Consider the following 21,871-nt stretch of genomic DNA (forward strand, 5'->3'; position numbering starts at 1 on the left):
AACAATTCAGGGAGATAATAAAAAGCTTTTCCCTCAGGGGGAAGTGGTTTCGCACCCCAAAAATGGATGGAATCTGTAATGCAGTGCCTAATGTATGGGAGAGGCAGAGTCTTTGAGGACATTTAAGTATCCGGGCAAACACTTGAATTCCCAAGGCATAGTCATAGAACATGCCCTTTGATCCATCTTGCCCACGTCAACTAAAATGCCCCATCTATACTAATCTCACCTGCCCGTGTTTGGCCCATATCCCTCTGAACCAATCTTATCCATTCTAAATGTTTCTTAAATGTTGAGATAGTATCTGCCTCTGCTACTTCCTCTGGCAGCTGGTTCGAAACACCTACCACCCTTTGTGTAAAAAGGTTGCCCCTTCAGGTTCCTATTAAATTTTTTCCCCCCTCACCTTAAACCTATGTTTCACGATTCCCCTACTCTTGGTGTAGCGGCCAGTTTCTCGTCTATCTCAATTAGCTCCCAAGCTGCCACTTGCATAGAGGATCAGCGATAAGCGTAATAACTCGAACAACTAATAACAGAGATCCTCCCAGACGTTTAATAGTTAGTCTTCTTTATTTGAAGGTGCAATAAACATATTGGCATATCTCTTGTCATCGACTGGTTATTAATTGCTAGGTAAAATTCCATATCTTACCACAGTCTATGCGATCGTTACGAATTGTCAGATATAACTTCGACACAGTTTGTATTAATCTTCTAGTTAATAAAACTTACAGGCGATTACATCATGGCTGATAAATCTTTTGGCGGAGCTTCTAGCTGACCCTCCCAGCACCTCCCAGCTCATCCACTATGCCCGCACGTACCCAACTGCCTGTACTCTGGCTCCGCCCAGCCCCTACGTAAGCATTGCATTAACTCTATAGTGTCCAAACTACAGCAGAATACAAGGTAGTAATATTAATAAGCAAAAATAACTAATAACTGCAAAATGGCTCCTACACTTGGTAAAAAAAACTATGCATTTACCCTATTTATTCCTCACATGATCTTGTACACTTCTATAAGATCACCCCTTGTCCTCCTGCACTCCAAGAAATAAAGTCATAGCCTGCTCAACCTCTCCCAATAGGTCAGGCCCTCGAGTTCTAGCAACATCCTCGTAAATCTTTTCTGCACCTTTTCCATCTTAACAACATCTTTCCTATAATAGGGTGACCAAAGCTGAACACAATACTCCAAATGTGACCTCACTAATGTCTTGTACAACTGTAACATGACCTCCCAAATTCTATACTCAATACTGACTGATGAAGGCCAATGTACCAAAATCATTCTTGACCATCCTATATACCTGTGACGCCACTTTCAAGGAATGGGAGGTTACAGTTCATTTACTGGTAAATGGGATTAGGAAAGTTATGAAATTGATGATTGGTATGGATATGGTGGGACAAAAGGCCCATTCATGTGCCGTAGGACTCCATGGCGCTCCATCTCAGAAATACAACACTTCATTGAAAACTGTGATTCTATGTCCCCCCCCCTCAATTCTGAAAGGAAATCCCAAGAGCTCTCCTGAAATTACAATCTTGTTTTGACAGGCCAAAACTTGCAAGCTCAAATGCCTTACAAGTTGAGCGGAGGGTCATTGCCAGTGGCCTTGGTGGGATTGCATTTTTTGTTATCTGCAGAAAATCTGCCTCATGAATATTAAGTGTAAAATAATTAATTTAGTATATGCTATTACTGGACTTTTAACAGCTGCTTGCGCCTGTCTCACATCTGAGAGCATCATCCCACAAAATAAGGTATTACAAAATGCTGGAGTAACTCAGCAGGTCAGGCAGCATCTAGGAGAGAGGGAATGGGTGATGTTTCGGGTTGAGACCCTTCTTCAGACTGATGTCAGGGGGGCAGGACAAAGAAAGGATATAGGTGGAGACAGGAAGACAGTGGGAGAACTGGGAAGGGGGAGGGGAAAAGAGGGACAGAGGAACTATCTAAAGTCAGAGGTCAATGTTCAAACCGCTGGGCTGTAGGCTGCCCAAGCCAAATACATGCTGTTCCCCCAATTTCCGATGGGCCTCACTATGGCACTAGAGGAGGCCCATGACAGAAAGGTCAGACTGGGGGTGGGAGGGGGAGTTGAAGTGCTCAGCCACCGGGAGATCAGGTTGGTTAAGGCGGACTGAGCGAAGGTGTTGAGCGAAATGATTGCCGAGACTGCGTTTGGTCTCGCTACAGCCCAGCGGTATGAACTTTGACTTCTCCAACTTTAGTTCCTCTGTCCCTCTTCCCCTCCCCCTTCCCAGTTCTCCCACTGTCTTCCTGTCTCCACCTATATCCTTTCTTTACGGTCATAGATATATTTGTATAGTTTGTTGAAAGTGCTAGAGCATGTTGAGAAAGTGGTTAAAATCCATATAAATTATAGTTTAATAAATAGAGTATAAGAGCAAGGCAGCCATGGTGAACTTTATATAAAACACTCGTTCTGTCATAAGAATCTTTAGGAAAGACAAAGACTTTAGAGCCTGCATAGAGTTTTATCCCAATTATACCAGGGGGCGAGCAACACAAGGCATATGCATAGACAGAAGAAGTTAGTTTGTTCTCCTTGAATTTGAGGAAGTTGCAAGGAGATCTGATGGAGTAATTTAAAATCATGCAAACCAGAGATGTTAGAGTTTAAAAAATTAGGTTTACTTTGACTAAGTATGTATGTACTGCCAGGCAAAGTTGAGGCAGATTCAACTGCAGCATTCTAAAAGGGAGTTGGATAAATATCCCAAAGCAACAAAATTACTGGGATATGGGAAAGGGCAACAGGACTTGGTCTCACATAAAACCAGTATGGAATCAGTCAGCTGAATGGCCTCCCTTTGAGCTGCAATGACACATTATCATCACTCCTGACACTTCCTGCCAGTAGGTTTTGTGGTGTACATGTATGGATGATGCAGGAAGGAACCATTGCAAAGGAAGAGTTTGGAGAGGGAATGGTGGAACATGAATACTTTGCCACAGAAGGTGGTCATGCCATTACAGCTTTAAATAACATTTGTATCAATATTTGAAGTTGAAGCAGATCCCAGGATTGAGAAAAAAATTGGGACTAGAGCCAAAGATTATAGTCTCAGGATATGACAAGAAATTTATGGATAGGAAAAGTTTAGAGGGCTATGGGCCAAATGGGCCTAGTCCTGTATGCCAACATAGTCCGCATGGACAAGGTGGGGTGAAGGGCGTGTTTCCGTGCTGTACAGCTTTATGACTCTATTTAGGGCACAGATGAAGAGAACATTCTTCATCCAGATAATGATGAATCCGTGAAATTCTTTACTATAGAAGTCTGGGAATGCCTAGTTGCTAAATATTTGAGGAGACAGATTCGTAGACACGGAAATCATTGAGTGAGTCAAGAGTGTTTAATTGCCATATGAACCAAAACGAGTCTGCAAACATAGCACTCAATAGATAACATATATATTTTTAAAATCAACAAATAAAAATATATAATGCAAAACAAAAGTCCAAAGTTCCTAGTGCAACCAAGACAGTTTGTAGTTTTGTTGGTGTTTGGAGTTTTCAATAGCCTAATGTTTTTGGGATGATGTTGTTCCTGAACTTTGAGGTCATAGTTTTCAGGCTCTTATACTTTCTTCCCAATGGCAGTAATGAAATAAGAGCATGGCTGCGGTGCTGTGGGTCCATGGTGAAGCTGGTTGCCTTTTTCAGTTGCCAAATCAGACCGTGATGCAACTAGTCACTGTGCTCTCTACCATACACCTGTTGACGTTCAGAAGAGTATTTGGCGACTTACCGAATCTCCTCAATTAAATCAGGAAGTAGAGGCTTTGATGGGGATTCTTTATGATTGCTTCAATGTGCTGGGTCCAGGCCAGATCTTCAGAGATATGCATGCCCAGGATCTTGAAGTTGTTGATTCACTCCATCACTGACCCGTCAATGAAGATAGATCAATGAAGACGAAGATGGAAGATCAGCCTTCCTCTTCTAAAGTCAACAATCAACTCCTTGGTCTTACTGACACTGAGAGCAAGGCTGTTGTTCTGGCACCATTTAATCAGATAATCAATCTCTCTCCTATATTCTAACATAATTTTCTATAAATTGCTATCACACCCTCCCTCCAGTTGATCTTTTGTTGCAGTAGGCAAATTGTAGGCAAGTGGGTCCAGGTTCTTGCTAAGGTAGTTGATATGTACCATAATCAACTTCTCAAAGCACTTCATCAGCACGGACGTTAATGCCACTATCAGCAATCATTGAAGCATGTCACCGAACCCTTCTTAGGCACCTGTATTCTTGATCCCCTTTTAAAGCAGTTGGAAACCTCAGACCTCTGTAAAGAAAGGTTGAAGAAGTCCACAAAAGCTCCAGTCAGTTGGTTCGTGCAGGTTTTGAGAATACAACCAGGTCCACCATCAGACGCTTTCCGAGGATTCACCCTCCTGAAGGATCCTCTGACGTCGGCCTTGGTGACTGGGATTCCCGTGCCATCGGGGGCCGAGAAGGCACATTAATGTTCCCCCTGTCAAAACATTGAGCTCGTACTGGAGTGATGCCTCACTGTTACTTGAGCTGCCACTTGATTACGCCTAGTAGAATGTGATGGCGTGCAAGCACTGCCACGGCTGAGGGAAAGTGAGCTGAGTATTGGGAAAGTGAGCTTTTGGTTTTGAGATAGCGGATCGGTTATCATCCTACTAAAGGGCAAGGCCACGTCATTGGCCTCTGCAAGGTCCTTTACAGTGCATGTGTCATGCAGCATGTCACAGCTCAGGAGACGTTCCATAGTCTGGAGGCCCCGTCCGCACTCGCAGTCTGCCGCACAGCCAGATAAGTCCGTCTTGTGAATCTCAGAATCAACAAGTTGCTATTTGCAGGCCTAAATGGATACATTTATTGTGCTGACAGTTCAGTCAGAAAGTAAAAGAAGATCGCAAAGTTTATCTGTTATTGGCCAGCCGTCTATCAAAAGTTAAGAATCGTGACAATGAGCAGGAACTGAATGCTGAGACGAAAGACAAGAAGTATTGATCAGTGTGGGTTCAGTGTACTGACAGAATTGGCTATAGAACTGGTGTGCATGAAGTGGAATGAGTACAAATAAACCTGTTAACATAGCAATATGATTTTTTTTTAAATTACTCGAGACAATGCAGATAGTCTACCATCATATTTAAAAGCTTGCTGAATTGGAATAATATTCCAACTTGAAAAAACAGCTGCCAGTCGTCGGCAATAAAAGCTGTTATTTATGAAATTGGGTTTCTGAAGATTCAATGCTTTCTCAGTCTTAATTAATCTGATGCAAGAATCTAATTAAAAGAGTGATTACTGAGCTGGACTATTGAAATAGAAAAGTCAAAACTACCATGATGATGTACCTAAACTACCACAATTCTTTTGGACAAATGCAGAAGAGTTCTGGATATATCTGTCCAATTATCACATAGAATTTGAATTTCGATCAGAATGTTTGTTTCTTGAAAGTGTGCCTTGAATACTTATCAATGAATGGGCAACTAGCACAGATGGGCACATTTGCAAAGAATGACAAGTATGTAAGCACGCAAGATCACTTGCCAATACATTTGACACCTTACTTGTTAGGGAAGTCCCAAACTCCCCTCCTCCACACAGCCACTCATCCATCCCACTCCCCAGAAATGTTTCACCCAGCTGAGTACAGGATATTTTAATGCCAAAAACATAAACCAAGAACCTGCAGGCACTACTGTGACCAAATACAGTGTTCCCATTTGATTTCTCCAAGAAGTATGTGTAGATTTCAAGCAAGGATAATACTGATAAGGTTTACCAATATGTTGCCTGTAGCTAGCACTTGGAGGGTGGAGGGAATGGATTAATGGAACGTCACTGCTTAATAACCTTAAGTCACAAGTTATTGTCTTCAGCTTTTAACGGTTACAAAATATAACAAGGAGGCCAAAATCAATAGCAAAGTGATGTAAAGCAAAGACTGAGTCTTACAATGCAGACCTGATGTCATTAATGCCTAGATCAACCCTGGGAGCAAGCAAATGGTGACATTCATTACCTTTATAAACATCAGCTAGCGATACTAACAACCATGACATCCCTTCTACTTTCCAGAATGCTACGGTGGTTATGGGAGATTTCAACATGCAGGTAGACTGGGAAAATCAGGTTGGAAATGGACCCCAGGAAAGAGAGTTTGTAGAGTGCCTTTGAGATGGATTCTTAGAACAGCTTGTACTGGAGCCTACCAGGGAGAAGGCAATTCTGGATTTAGTGTTGTGTAATGATCCTGATCTGATAAGGGGACTAGAGGTAAAAGAGCCATTAGGAGGCAGTGATCACAACATGATAAGTTTTACTCTGCAAATGGAAAGGCAGAAGGGAAAATCGGAAGTGTCAGTATTACAGTATAGCAAAGGGGATTACAGAGGCATGAGGCAGGAGCTGGCCAAAATTGACTGGAAGGAGGCCCTAGCAGGGAAGACGGTAGAACAGCAATGGCAGGTATTCCTGGGAATAATGCAGAGGTTGCAGGATCAATTTATCCCAAAGAGGCAGAAAGACTAAGGGGAGTAAGAGACACCTGTGGCTGACAAGGGAAGTCAAGGACAGCATAAAAATTAAGGAGAGGAAGTATAACATAGCAAAGAAGAGTGGGAAGACAGAGGATTGGGACTCTTTTAAAGAGCAACAAAAGTTAACTAAAAAGGCAATACGGGGAGAAAAGATGAGGTACAAGGGTAAACTAGCCAATAATATAAAGGAGGATAGCAAAAGTTTTTTTAGGTACGTGAAGAGGAAAAAAATAGTCAAGGCAAATGTGGGTCCCTTGAAGACAGAAGCAGGGGAATTTATTATGGGGAACAAAGAAATGGCAGACAAGTTAAACCGTTACTTTGGATCTGTCTTCACTGAGGAAGATACACACAATCTCCCAAATGTTCTAGGGGCCGGAGAACCTAGGGTGATGGAGGAACTGAAGGAAATCCACATTAGGCAGGAAATGGTTTTGGGTAGACTGATGGGACTGAAGGCTGATAAATCCCCAGGGCCTGATGGTCTGCATCCCAGGGTATTTAAGGAGGTGGCTCTAGAAATAGTGGAAGCATTGGAGATCGTTTTTCAATGTTCTATAGATTCAGGATCAGTTCCTGTGGATTGGAGGATAGCAAATGTTATCCCACTTTTTAAGACAGGAGAGAGAGAGAAAACGGGTAATTATAGACCAGTTAGTCTGACATCAGTGGTGAGGAAGATGCTGGAGTCAATTATAAAAGACGAAATTGCTGAGCATTTGGATAGCAGTAACAGGATCATTCCGAGTCAGCATGGATTTACGAAGGGGAAATCATGCTTGACAAATCTACTGGAATTTTTTTGAGGATGTAACTAGGAAAATTGACAGGGGAGAGTCAGTCAGTGGATGTGGTGTACCTCGACTTTCAGAAAGCCTTCGACAAGGTCCCACATAGGAGATTAGTGGGCAAAATTAGAGCACATGGTATTGGGGGTAGGGTACTGACATGGATAGAAAATTGGTTGACAGACAGAAAGCAAAGAGTGGGGATAAATAGGTCCCTTTCGGAATGGCAGGCAGTGACCAGTGGGGTACCGCAAGGTTCGGTGCTGGGACCCCAGCTATTTACGATATACATTAATGACTTAGATGAAGGGATTAAAAGTACCATTAGCAAATTTGCAGATGATACTAAGCTGGGGGGTAGTGTGAATTGTGAGGAAGATGCAATAAGGCTGCAGGGTGACTTGGACAGGTTGTGTGAGTGGGCGGATACATGGCAGATGCAGTTTAATGTAGATAAGTGAGGTTATTCACTTTGAAAGTAAGAATAGAAAGGCAGATTATTATCTGAATGGTGTCAAGTTAGGAAGAGGGGATGTTCAACGAGATCTGGGTGTCCTAGTGCATCAGTCACTGAAAGGAAGCATGCAGGTACAGCAGGCAGTGAAGAAAGCCAATGGAATGTTGGCCTTCATAACAAGAAGAGTTGAGTATAGGAGCAAAGAGGTCCTTCTACAGTTGTACCGGGCCCTGGTGAGACCGCACCTGGAGTACTGTGTGCAGTTTTGGTCTCCAAATTTGAGGAAGGATATTCTTGCTATTGAGGGCGTGCAGCGTAGGTTCACTAGGTTAATTCCCGGAATGGCGGGACTGTCGTATGTTGAAAGGCTGGAGCAATTAGGCTTGTATACACTGGAATTTAGAAGGATGAGGGGGGATCTTATTGAAACATATAAGATAATTAGGGGATTGGACACATTAGAGGCAGAAAACATGTTCCCAATGTTGGGGGAGTCCAGAACAAGGGGCCACAGTTTAAGAATAAGGGGTAGGCCATTTAGAACGGAGATGAGGAAGAACTTTTTCAGTCAGAGAGTGGTGAAGGTGTGGAATTCTCTGCCTCAGAAGGCAGTGGAGGCCAGTTCGTTGGATGCTTTCAAGAGAGAGCTGGATAGAGCTCTTAAGGATAGCGGAGTGAGGGGGTATGGGGAGAAGGCAGGAACGGGGTACTGATTGAGAGTGATCAGCCATGATCGCATTGAATGGCGGTGCTGGCTCGAAGGGCTGAATGGCCTCCTCCTGCACCTATTGTCTATTGTCTATAATGCTTTGTACAGTATAAACATAACATGAAGACCTTGAAAATTGAGTTTGGTGCCAACAAGAAAGTAAATTGTGAGCTTCTTGAGGTGATGCAGGTAGCCGAAGCTACAACTTGTCCTGGGTTTTGTATTTATCCATTATATGGGGCATCTGGACAGCACTAACGACTTCATTAGTTGCTTGGATTACCATACACCGATTAGTCACAGAATAACTGAGCCAAACATAACAAATTATGCAGCATTACTCACCCCGGCACAGACCTTTTCCAGCCATTCTCAGGGTGTCAGGGGTTATGGGGAGAAGGCAGGAGAATGGGATTAGGAGGGAGAGATAGATCAGCCATGATTGAATGGCGGGGTAGACTTGATGAGCCAAATGGCCTAATTCTGCTCCTATCACACGACCATTCTGGATAATTTCCCTCTGGGCTGAATCCACCTTTCCTGAGTTGGTTATTTTTCATCCACTCATCTTTCTCCATCACACTTTAGATTGTGCTTGAGATTGTTCTTCAAGCTCTTTCCATGTGTGTTGATCTTCACACATTTTCCCACCAGGAGGCACGTTTTCCTCACATTTCTGCTTTCTGCAGGGACCACTCTCTCCTTGACTCCCTGGTTCACCCATCCCTCTTCCTCCACATTCACTTTCCCCCATAAAAAGTGTAACACCTGTCCCTACTCCTCCACCCATGGACCTGAATCACCCCTTTCCAGGCGAGATAGAGATTCACATTCAGTTCCACCAACCTCATCTATTCATTTAATGGTCTTGATATGACCTCCAGTATATCAGTGAGACCAAACACAGACTAGGCAATCACTTTGCTGAGCACTTGCGCTCTGTATGCAATAGCCATTTGGAGCTCCCGTTGCAAGCCATTTTAATTCTTCCAATTCTCACACCAACCCATCTGTCTTCTGCCTCATCCACTGTCAGCGTAAGCCAAACACAAACTGGAAGAACCGCTCATATTCCACTGGTAGTCTGCAAACCAATAGCATGAACACCGATTTCTCCAATTCAACCTAACCCGCTCTCCCTGTCCGTTTCTTTTTGCTTCTGATCGACGCAGATCCTCACGCACACACCCTTCTTTCCAACATCTCCAGGCTTCATCTTCCCATTTCATACCCCTTACCTTCTGCCCATTATCCACACACTTATGCTACTATTTCCCCTTTCTCCACCATTCCCATCTGCCCACCATCCCTCCCTTTTTAAGTTCCACCCTTCCTTTCATATCAGATTCAAGAATCTGCATTCCTTTGTCTCCACTTATCACCTCACCCTCTGTCGATATCCCCACGCTTCCCTCCCCTACCTATACATCAAACCTTCGCGATCGCTTGACATATCTTGCCCACTACCCCCCCCCCCCCCCTCTATTCTTTCAGTCCAGGTGAAGGGTCTGCATCTGAAACACCAACCAACCATTTCCCTCAATGATGCTACCCAACCCGCTGAGTTCCTTCAGCAGTTTGTTTCTTACTCAGATTTCAGCATCTGCAGTCTCATCTACAGATCATAGCATCAGTTGGGGTTCCCTTTGAAGTGCCATGCTGCCTTAGATAGAAGTCATATTACTCCTGCATGAGTGTAAAACTCCATTCCCCCAATAGAGAAGGCTCATAGTATTTGTCCATTCTGACAACATCGAACAGAAAATGCAGAAAACACTCGGCAGGTCTCAAAAAGGGTCTTCATCCAAAAATGTTTGTTTCTCTTTCCACAGATACTGATTAACTTGCTGAGGGTTTTCAGCATTTTATTTTTAACCCAGCATCTGAAAATTATTATTTCTAAGAATCCTAAGTGGAACACATTTTTAAACTTGATTTTTAAATAGCAGCTCCCTCTCACCCTGGCAGCAAACAGTTTACCAAAAAAATATTGAGGATTTTTACATTTTAAGGGAATGCCTGACTAAAATCCCCAAAATGAAGCAGCAACTTAAACAGATGCAAGTGACACACTTTGCTCTTTACCTTCTTGCTGGGACGCCCCGAGTGATTTATTTGCTGCCAGGGTCATCAATGAGCAATGTCTCCAGGAATTTCTAGTGTCAAACTTACTTTTGTATTTTCTGCATCACTAAAGTTTGTAAGCGGTGTCCTGCAACACCATGTCAAATGCTAGAGACAACATGTAACTTAGAAGGACTGATTAGGTGCAGTCCATGATGATAGCATGGATATGGATCATATTAGGTTAATTTGCTGTAAAATAGTTCAGAGTGGTCCAGGTCACAGCTGTGGAAAAAACTGGGTTTGTGTATCAAAATAGTTTTAAAGTGCTTTTTATATAATTGTTTTTATACTTTACACACCTTGTGATATTCTGTATCCTCTTCTTCTTTGTCTGGGAATACTTTCTCCAAAATAAAGAATGCAAACAATCCAATAATTACCCAAAAACCCAACTTCTTCTGCTGCTCACGACTATGGCCACCATCTGCATATAAAACAGAAAGCAATGAGAACAGCACAACAACCAAAAAAAGCCTCAGGCAAGAAAACTCCTGCTGACTTAATTAATTGTTATATAACTTATTCGCTGTATTTTCAATTCCTTGTGTTCAAATACTCACTGGACACCCAGTATTGACAGATTGGCTCAAGAACTTCAGGCTTCTCAAGACTTAATGCAAGACAAAATCCTGCAACAGTTGAAAATCCTCCTTTTCAGGACTTTTCACAAGACAGTTAAGAATTGTAATCATGTCAAATCATGGGTACATAATTCAACACTACAGAAATTAGACCTTTGGTCCACCTTTTCAGTGCTGATCATCATGCCTATCTATGCTAATCCCATTTGCCCGTAGTTAATCCCATTTGCCACCGTAGCCCGCATTAGTACCGTATGCCTCATATTTTCTATCCAAGTATATATCCAAATGCTTTTTAAACATTGGAACAACATGCATAATTGTTGTTATGGAACTGGGCAAAATGGAGGCCAGCTGGTCAAGGATGACTCATTTCCTTACTTTATAGGATATTAGTGAACTGGTTGGAATTTACACTATCCAACATCATCTTAGTCACTTTTACTTCCCCCCATGCTCATATTCTCAGTTTTTTCTCTGAATCTCAAAGCACATGATACATGGCAGACCACGCTCGTGCTGGCTCTTTGAAAGTTTTATCAAGTTAATTCCCCTTCTCTTTCTTTCTAGCACTGCAAGTGTTTCTTTTCAAGTTTTTGTTGAATATATTCACACCACTCTCTCACAACCATCTGCTCAAAGCACCAATCTCTCCTCGTAATTCCTGAGCAAAAAATAAATTTTCATATCTCTCTCCCTAACACGTTCAAGGATTTATGTATCTGATTCCTGGGTACTTTCCCTTAAAAACTGTACCATTTAAGTTTTCCCTCATTTATTTTTCCAAATCGTTGATCATCATGCCCCCTTGCATTCAAATGGTCTGCCTTCCTCTATTTACTTCATTCCTAAGTTTCATGTTTATCACAATCTGAAATGTTTCTTCTAGACCCATCTATGCCAATAAAGCCTCATGTGTACCACACCCTATATTTTCCTTCAGTCCAAAATTAATTATGGGGAATATTAGCAAAACGCTGTTGCAAGCCCAAATACCAATCAACTGTGCTACTTTCAACTTTCTCCATTACTTTCATCAAATAAATTTAAAATATCCTATGTTCTAAAAGTATGATGAAGTATTTGTAAATCCCTTAAATGTTTAAACATATAAAGGGTGGTGATATTAACAAACCAGCTACTTGATAATTAAAAGTAATGATCATTTTTAAACATAGAAAATAGGTGCAGGAGGAGGCCATTCGAGCCAGCACCACCATTCATTGTGATCATGGCTGATCGTCCACAATCAATAACCCGTGCCTGCCTTCTCCCCATATCCCTTTATTCCACTAGCCCCTAGAGCTCTATCTAACTCTCTCTTAAATCCATGCAGTGATTTGGCTTCCACTGCCCTCTGTGGCAGAGAATTCAACAAATCTCAAAGTGCAGTCTGGGCTAGAACCTACTAGCATGCAAATGCAGATTGTGAATCAGCAGAATACAAGGTCTGAATTTATTTTTCTTTGAAAAGTTTTTTCCAATGTTATATAGAACCTCAGGATAACTTGAATCACTTACTTTCATTATTGGCATACTTTCCTTCTGTGAGATACGGAAATACAACTGTATACACTGATAAAATCTCGCTCCTCTTCCACCAGCATTCCCAGGCTACTTACCAATATTCAATTGTCTTAAATTATTTAAGTCAACCATGTTAAGATTTCCTGTTGTTTAATATTATCAGAGCCAAAGTCACTGATCTCCCAAGAGATCAGTCTCAGCTCATTCCGACTACCCCATTTTAGATTGCCCACATTTATCCCGACCCCATAAAAGTTAAGAATGACTTAAGAAAAAAGCTACACATAGTGCAGTAGAGATTCAGAAATATTGCCTGGACTGCTTCAGACAGGTATGAACGAGTTGGGTGGAAGGTCCTGTTTCCATATTGTATATTTCTGTGAATCAGTGTTATCTGTGCGCAGTCCCTTGGAGTCCATTTCTTACCTGCATTTCTATTGCAGGTGTAAGCCCAGGCTTCAGGCAATAGATGCAAGAAGACATCACCAAGCAGCCCACCGATGGCAAAACTCAACAATCTCTTCAATCGTTGGGAGCCATCTACATGAACAGAAAAAGGAAAACTTAAACAGAGCCATCAACATACAAACTGTAACCATCAAGAACAAACATCAAAATCCTGCCAATGTTTCTGCTGTGACCATTCCGAGAAGCCTTGTGGTTGACGATTGACAATTAAGCCACATGCAGAGGAAACTAAGGCTGTGTCTAATGAACCACTCTGATGGCATTCTAACAGTTTGTGCTGGCAGATGGCCTTTGTCATTGTTTAAAATCAGCAATGATCAATTACGGTGAAAAAATAATCGGAAAATTTTAATTAAAAACACTATGTTAACTTTTGCAAAAAACAAGCCACATCTTCGTGATCTTGTTCAAACAAAGCTAGATTTTCCCAGTGATGACTATCATCGATTTGAGGGGGGGGCAGATAAAATATATCTGGCCTTCCAGCTATGTCACGGACCCTGGCGACCCTGGTAGAACAAGTGTATGACGCACCTGCATCCAGCACATTCACATTTCTGCTGCAGCGCATGGATGCAGAAGTTTGATCGCTCTGACACATGCAGCTAGATGGCAGCTCTGTACAGAATTACCAGTCAAACACTATGGGGAAGTGACAAAGAAGAAAATCTAATTTTCCAATCAATCTTCCCCAAGATAACCTATGTTTTTAAATATATTTTTAGCCTTTCACAGAACATCATGACTGAGTGGTATTGAAATGCATTTTTTATTGGATGAAATATCACAACTAGAAGGGGTGAGCTAGATAAAAATGTCAAAAATTCAACTAAACATTTACTCCTTTTCACAGCTTTTATGTGTTTGTTTGTCCCTGAACTACAGCCAAAACAGTTCACGATAGCGCGACAATTTTAGGCCCACCTTACTCACCGTCGTCCCTTTGGTGCTAATGGAAGAAATTTAATTGAAATCGATATTATATTTTAAAAGTTATTCACATTTTAAAGTTTAAATCTATCTCCTAGGGAGAGAGGGGGGAGGGAAAGAGGGAGGGGATAGAGGGGGGGAGAGGGAGGACAGGGGGGTTGAGGGGTATGGAGTGGGGATAGGGGGGAGGGGGGGAAGACGGAGGGAGGGAGGGAGGATGGTGGACGAGGGGGAGCTGCACCAATGCAGGAGAGGTTTGGGCCCAACGGGTCCACTTGGTCTAGTTTACCTTTAGATTTCAGTGCTGCCCCAGCCTCAATTGGGATGACGAGAAGAGGAAAGACACCACAGAGCCCAACGATCACTGAGCCAATCAAAGAACAGATCCAGGCATCAATACGTTCTCCAGCAAACAGTTCTGACCACGATCGGAGCGCAAACACATTTTCTGGACACCACCTTTGACCTTCATTTGCAGTCTGCGCAGCTGCTGCCTTTCGTGCCAGCTTTTTGGCATTGGCTCTGTGGATATCTGCACTGGACAGCGATGGAAATAAACCACAAATACAAAAGACGACAACGATAGTCGAGAGTTGCATCACCATCCTGATCCCTGGTTAGTGTAGACCAGCACAGGTCCATTCACTGCAAAATAAACTAGAGAAATAATGATCTAAAAAGGAGCGGAATAGAAGGAACATCACACAATTCAGTTTCTTCATACCTTGAATATTGCTAAATCCCAGATATTTCCAGAACAGGATTACAGTCTGTTAGGCCAAATAACAAAACCTTCAAAGCTCTGGTCAAAGGCATCCATCATCGACAGTACAAAGTGTTAATGCAACTTTGCTGAAGCCATTTTTTTAGAAATATTTGAAATCTCATTTTTGAAGGAATATTTGAGTGTTTTTCCATACTTCTGAGACAGCAGCTTATGGTCCATGCATACCTTGGACACTTTCCCATGCTTTTCAACAAATCACTGCATTCCTTTATTATTCAGTGAGTAATTATCTTATGGTAACTATCCAGCTTTACCCCTTCCTTGATACAATTGATGATAGACTTTTTTTAAAGCTCAAGGTTAATACTAAACCAAAAGCACATTTTACTTAAAATTCCACAATTTGAAGATCATTAAAATTTCCTCCTCAGCTTTTCCCATTTTAATAATTTAATGATTGAAGAGATGAGCATAAACTGAAGTTTTTTTTAGAAACCACGTCACTCCTGATTTAGGCAAATTGGCATTGGGAACGATAAAATAATGATATGGCATTCCATAGGATTTAAGATAATGATCTCATAAGGTCATAAGTGAGAAGAGCAGAATTAGGCCATTCGGCCCGTCGTCTACTCTGCCATTCAATCATGGCTGATCCATCTCTCCCTCCTAACCCCATTCTCCTGCCTTCTCCCCATAACCTCTGACACCTGTACTAATCAAGAATCTATCTATATCTGCCTTAAAAATATCCACTGACGGCCTCCACAGTCTTCTGTGGCAAAGAAATCCACCGATTCACCACCCTGACTAAATAAATTTCTCCTCTTCTCCTTCCTAAAAGAATGTCCTTCAATTCTGAGGCTATGACATCTAGTACTAGACTCTCCCACTAGTGGAAACATCCTCTCTACATCCACTCTGTCCAAGCCTTTCTGAATTTAATTTCTGAAGACATTATCTTAAGTTCACCACAGCAGCCACTATTTTAATTTCAGTTAATTAAATAATCTAGAATAAAAAAACACAAAAAACATCTGGATCACTAATATTCTGTCTGGAAGAAAAATCTCCAAAATTAATCCAATTTGCCCTGTGTGAAAATCCACATCCATAACAATACTGTTGACTTTTAATTGTCTCAAATTAAACCAAGTGATTTGTTAGGGTATTTCAAACTGCTACATTGAAACACAATAAAACCGGCAGAAGGTCTGGCATCAATCTAAGCACCAGACTGATAAAGTGCATGTTGGTCCTAACTCATTTGTGTGGCAACAATTAAAACACCACACAATGGACACAGCTAAGATATCAGCAGATCAGATTCAAGCTGAAGTCTACTTCATCTCGTTCTGCATAGAGTCAAGATTATTTAATTATCTTATGCACTGGCAATACAATGAAATTCTTACTTCACAACAAACAAAGATACATTTATAATACAAGCCAAAGTATGTAGTACTACCATCAATAATAACCAATAATGTTTTTCAATAAGCCAGCCCAGAAAAGGAATACAAAAGAAAATGCGGAAGTTTGTGCAACCATAAAACGCACAATGAAAGGAGACTACCATTATTCCCCTTTTGTGCCAGCTTCAGCACCTTCAATTATCTTCAGTTAACAGTGCCAAGAGCATGATCCATCTCTCATGCTCCCGGCATTTCCTCCACCAATGAGTTACTTCCAGTGCTATCAACTAACAATAAAGGCCGCTAAACTAGTTCAAATATTTGTGCCTAGACACAAAAAGCCAGAGTAACTCAGCGGGACAGGCATCTCTGGAGAGAAGGAATGGGTGACGTTTCGGGTTGAGACCCTTCTTCAGAAACAGTTTGGTCAAACATGAACAACAATGTTAAATTCCAGAGATTAAAGTGAGTGTGCAACACCTGCGAAATGTAACATCAAGGAGTCTCATAAAATCTTACCAACAGGAAGATGGAAACTCTCCAATTGGCAGCACAGTAGAGCAGCTAGTAGAGCTGCTGCCTCACAGGTCTATCAGACTAAATTCAATCCTGACCTCCAGCATTGACAGTCTGAAACATTCATGGTCTCCCCGCGATGGCATTGGTTTCTTGTGGGTAGTCTGGTTTCCTCACACAATTCTAAGGTCAGTTTAATCGTCCACTGTGAATTGCCTAGGTGTAGGTGAGTGCGTTAATCTAGTAGGGTGCGGGGAGAGGAGGTGGAGCTGTGGAAATGCAGAGGCCGTGCTGGATTTACGTTAATGGGTGTTTGATATTCAGCATGCATGGTGGGCAAAGTACCTGCTTCTATGCTGTATGTCACAATGACTGGGGCTTCTGTTGAGTACAATGGATGATAGCTGCAGATATCTAAAAGTCATTATTAAGGCACAAGCTGACAAGTACCAAGTAACATCTGCTCTGCACAATCATCTTTTTCTCTTGCACAGTCCTTCAAGGTCAAGGATGACCTGCACCCCTATTTCACTTCCGTGGCCCGCAAAGTCTGCCACAAGTGGGACAAGAGATGCTTGACAGGATGGACAGTGTGCAATTCTGAATTATTCACTCCTTCTGTCTTAGATAGTAAACTTTTGTGAGCTCTCGACAGTTAATTTCTCAATCCCATCATAAGGCTCGTCAATTTCATCATACATGGGTAAGTGGGGATGCTACATTTTATCACACAAGATTTGAGAATATCTTGAATTATTTCCAGTGTCCACCTGTTAATCTCTTTTCTTGGCAGAGCTCAGAATAAAGTTTTGGCATCAAACATATGAAAAATAAAAATGAACTGCAGATGCAGTTTTATAGCAACGGTAGACACAAAATGCTGGAGTAATTCAGCAGATCAGGTAGCATCTCCAAAGAAAATGGATAGGTTGCGTTTCGGATTGGGACACTACTTCAGAGTGATTGTAGTGGGGCGGGAGTGGGGGGGGGGGGGGGGAGAGACACTAGGTGAGGAAATAAAACAGGAGACAAAAACATGACATCAGGCAATCTGTTCAGAGGTTCTCTGAAAGGCCAATTATTTGCTTGAGACAGATGCCAGCCCAAGAAGGAAACTGGTTAACCGATTTTTAGTGGAGAAATGTAGGAGGTAATAGGTAAGGGTGGGGGGAGGGATGTATTTGAAGACGTTATCTACAATTGGAGAATTGAATGTTCATGCCGCTGAGTTGTAAAATATGAGGTACCTTTCCTCTAATCTATGTGTGTCCACACTCTGGCAATGGGGGCAGCCCAGAACAGAAAGGTCAGTATGGAAATGGGAAAGCGTGACAAGTGGTTAGCAACCCGGGAGCTCTAGATGGCCTTGGCCAATTGTCGCTGTCCCTGGATGGAGTCGAAGGATGGGATATAAGGAAAGGTGTTACATCTCCCATGGTTGCTGGGGAAAGTACCAGGGGGTGGTGGCGGCTTGGGTAAGAAGGGATGAGTGCGAGGAGTCGCGGAGGGAGTGGTCTCTGCAAAAGGCGGAAAGGGTGGAGAGGGGTAGATATAATCGGTGGCGGGATCACGTTAGAGGTGATGGATGCGGAGGCTGGTGGGGGAAGGTGAGGATCAGGGGAACTCTGTCGTTGCATTCAGGGAGAGAGCGAGTGAGAGCAGAACTCCAGGGCACAGGAGATGCGGGTGAGGGATCCAACTATGACAGCCAGGTGGAAACTATGTTCACTAAGAAATTAGGACATTCCTTGATGTCCTTGTATGGAAAGCCTCATCTTGGGAGCCGGTGCAGCACAGACGGAGGAATTGAGAGTAGGGGATAGTGTCATTGTAAGAAGCAGGGTGGGAGGAGGTGTAGTCAAAATAACTGTGGGAGTCGGTAAGTTTGCAGTCGACATCAGTCGATAGACTGTCTCCTGTGATGGAGACAGAGATCAAGAAAGGGAAGAGAGATGTCCCAGATAGTCCAGGTGAATTTGAGGGCAACGGTGAAAGTTAATGAAGTCCATCAATTCTGCATGGATGCTGGAGGCAGCCCCGATGCAGTTGTCAATGTAGCGAAGAAAGAGTTGGGGGGGGTAGGACCAGTGTATGTCCAGAGCAAGAACTGTTTGACAAACCAACAAGAGGGCAAGCATAGATGGGGCCCATGGAGAATGTAAGAGGAGTCGAAAGAGAAGTTGTCGAGGGCAAGGACAGGTTCCGCCAGGCAGAGGAGAGTGTTAGTAGAGGGAAATTGGTTGGGTCTCTGCATGAGAAATGTGGCCTCCATCAGAGATGACCAGGTGTTCTATTGCACTTCTACAAGTATGCGATGAAGAGCATACTGATTGGTTGCAGCACTCCTGGATTGGAAATTTAAACGCTGAAGAACAAAAGAAGCTGGAGAAAGTGGTAGTCATTGCCCAGTCCATCAGATACTGACATCCCCATCAAAGGCAATGCCGCATGAAGAGTGCAGAGATTTGGATGTTGCCAGGATTTGAGGGACTGAGTTTGGGCAGGTTAGGATTTTACTCCTTAGAGGCTGAAGGATGATCTTTTAGAGGTGTATAAAATCGTGAGGGAAATTGATTAGGATGAATGCACAGTCTTTTGCCCAGGTGGAAGAATTAGAACGAGAGGCCGCAGGTTGAAGGCGAGAGGAGAAAGATCTAATAGCAACATGAGGGGCAACTTTTTTCACTCAGATTTGTTGTTTATATTGAACAAGCTTCCAGAGGATGTCGTTGAGGCAAGTATATAATGGTACAGGTCCACCACTGATCTTCCAACAATTGCAAGTCTGGCACCTTTAATTGGGACAAAATTACGAGAGCTCATTTGACCCCCCCCCCCAGAAACGTGGCACCTAGGCGGCCGATCTCAACCTAATGATTTGCTTTGGCTGTCGGCACAGGTTTGTTTATCTGGCCTATTTTTGAGGATCTTACACAGCCAGCAATTTAGATTTCCCTCCCAGTGCTGTGATGTGCTTGCTTAGGTAGTCCACAACTTATTATAGACCAGTTAGCCCGACATTGGTGGTGGGGAAGATGCTGGAATCAATTATTAAAGAGGTAATAACGGCGCATTTGGATAGCAGTAAAAGGATTGGTCCAAGACAGCATGGATTTATGAAGGGGAAATCCTGCTTGACTAATCTTCTGGATTTTTTTTGAGGATGCGACAAGTAAAATGGATGAAGGAGAGCCAGTGGATGTAATGTATCTAGACTTTCAGAAAGCCTTTGATAAGGTACCACATGGGAGGTTAGTGAGCAAAATTAGAGCACATGGTATTGGGGGTAGGGTATTGACATGGATAAAGAATTGGTTGGCAGACAGGAAGCAAAGAGTAGGCATAAACGGGTCCTTTTCAGAATGGCAGGCAGTGGAGAGCCGCAAGGCTTGGTGCTGGGGTCGCAACTATTTACAATATGATTGGGATGATGGAATTAGAAGTAACACCAGCAAGTTTGCGGATGACACAAAGCTGGGTGGCAGTGTGAACTGCGACGAGAATGTTAGGAGGTGGCAGGGTGACTTGGACAGGTTGAGTGAGTGGGCAGAAGCATGACATGCAGTATAATGTAGATAAATGTGAGGTTATCCACTTTGGCAGCAAAATTAAGGAGGCAGATTATAATCTCAATTGTGTCAGATTAGATAAAGGGGAAGTGCACTGAGACCTTGGTGTTCTTGTACACCAATCACTGAAAGTAAGCGTGCAGGTATAGCAGGCAGTGAAGAAAGCTAATCTATGGCCTTCATAACGAGAGGATTTGAGTACAGGAGCAAAGAAATCCTTCTGCAGTTGTATAGGGCCCTGGTGAGCCCACATCTGGAGTATTGTGTGCAGTTTTGGTCTCCTGATTTGTGGAAGGATGTCCTTGCTATTGAGGCAGTGCTGCGTAGGCTCACAAGGTTAATCCCTGGGATGGAGAGTCATATGCGGAAAGATCGGAAAGACTAGGCTTGTATTAACTGGATTTATTCACAAAATGCTGGAGTAACTCAGCAGGTCAGGCAGCATCTCGGGAGAGAAGGAATGGGTTACGTTTCGGGTCGAGACCCTTCTTCAGACTGAATTAACTGGAGTTTAGAAGGATGAGAGGGGATCTTATAGAGACGTATAAAATTATAAAAGGACAAGACAGGAAAAATGTTCCCAATGTTGGGGGAGTCCAGAACCAGGGGCCACAGTCTAAGAATAAAGGGGAGGCCATTTAAAACCTAGGTGAGAAGAAACTTTTTCACCCAGAGAGTTGAGAATTTGTGGCATGTTTTAGACAAGATCTTGCCCGACTTACTCTCTCTCAAGATAGATACAAAAAGCTGCAGTAACTCAGCGGGACAGGAAACATCTCTGGAGAGAAGGAATGGGTGACGTTTCGGGTCGAGACCCTTCTTCAGACCCATTCCTTCTCTCCAGAGATGCTGCCTGTCCCACTGAGTTACTCCAGCGTTTCGTATCTATCTACTGTTTAAACCAGCATCTGCAGTTCCTTCCTACACGTTACTCTCTCACAAGTTTAAAAGATTAAATATGCAGTGGCGGCGCCTAACGGCAGCGGCTGACTAGCAGTCTGTCCGTCTTTCTTTTCCCTTTTTTTGTTGTGTGTCGGTGTTCGGATGGTTTTTATATATTTATTTTTTTTGGTTGTGTATGTGTGGGAGGGGGTGGTGGTGTGGGTGGGTGGGTGTGGGGGAACTTTTCTCTTCCTCACGGCGCAGGGTGCGGCTCGGCTGCGGGGCCTAACATCGCCCGCTGCGGCTCGGCCGCTGGACTTTACATCACCCGGTGCGGCTTGGCCGCTGGACTTTACATCCCGGTGCGGCTTGGCCGCTGGACTTTACATCCCGGTGCGGCTTGGCCGCTGGACTTAACAGTGCCCGGTGCAGCTCGGCTGCGGGGCTTAACATCGCCCGGTGCAGCTCGGCTGCGGGGCTTAACATCGCCCGGTGCAGCTCGGCTGCGGGACTTTTCACCGCTGGTGCGGCTCGGCTGCGGGACTTAACATCGCCCGGTGCGGCTCGGCTGCGGGGCTTAACATCGCCCGGTGCAGCTCGGCTGCG

The 21,871-nt window shown here is 43.2% G+C and overlaps 2 protein-coding genes across 4 annotated transcripts in view; both read right to left on the minus strand.

Moving 5' to 3' along the window:
• LOC144602214 (oxysterols receptor LXR-alpha-like) overlaps window positions 1-21,871 on the minus strand; it is a 442,571-nt gene that overhangs the window by 94,294 nt on the left and 326,406 nt on the right. The window lies entirely within an intron of this gene.
• LOC144602210 (zinc transporter ZIP13-like) overlaps window positions 1-21,871 on the minus strand; it is a 38,481-nt gene that overhangs the window by 13,256 nt on the left and 3,354 nt on the right. The window contains exons 2-4 of one of the 3 annotated variants that reach the window (XM_078415014.1): window positions 14,446-14,801; window positions 13,185-13,298; window positions 10,950-11,074 (exon numbers count right to left, since the gene is read on the minus strand). In XM_078415014.1, coding sequence (XP_078271140.1) covers window positions 10,950-11,074; window positions 13,185-13,298; window positions 14,446-14,761 — 555 coding nt within the window. In that variant the 5' untranslated portion in view covers window positions 14,762-14,801. Of the gene's footprint in view, window positions 1-10,949; window positions 11,075-13,184; window positions 13,299-14,445; window positions 14,814-21,871 lie in introns of all 3 variants that reach the window. The other 2 variants (XM_078415013.1, XM_078415015.1) reach the window with 2 other exon arrangements.

Source organism: Rhinoraja longicauda, chromosome 18 (assembly GCF_053455715.1).
Source record: "Rhinoraja longicauda isolate Sanriku21f chromosome 18, sRhiLon1.1, whole genome shotgun sequence".
NCBI lineage: Eukaryota > Metazoa > Chordata > Chondrichthyes > Rajiformes > Arhynchobatidae > Rhinoraja > Rhinoraja longicauda.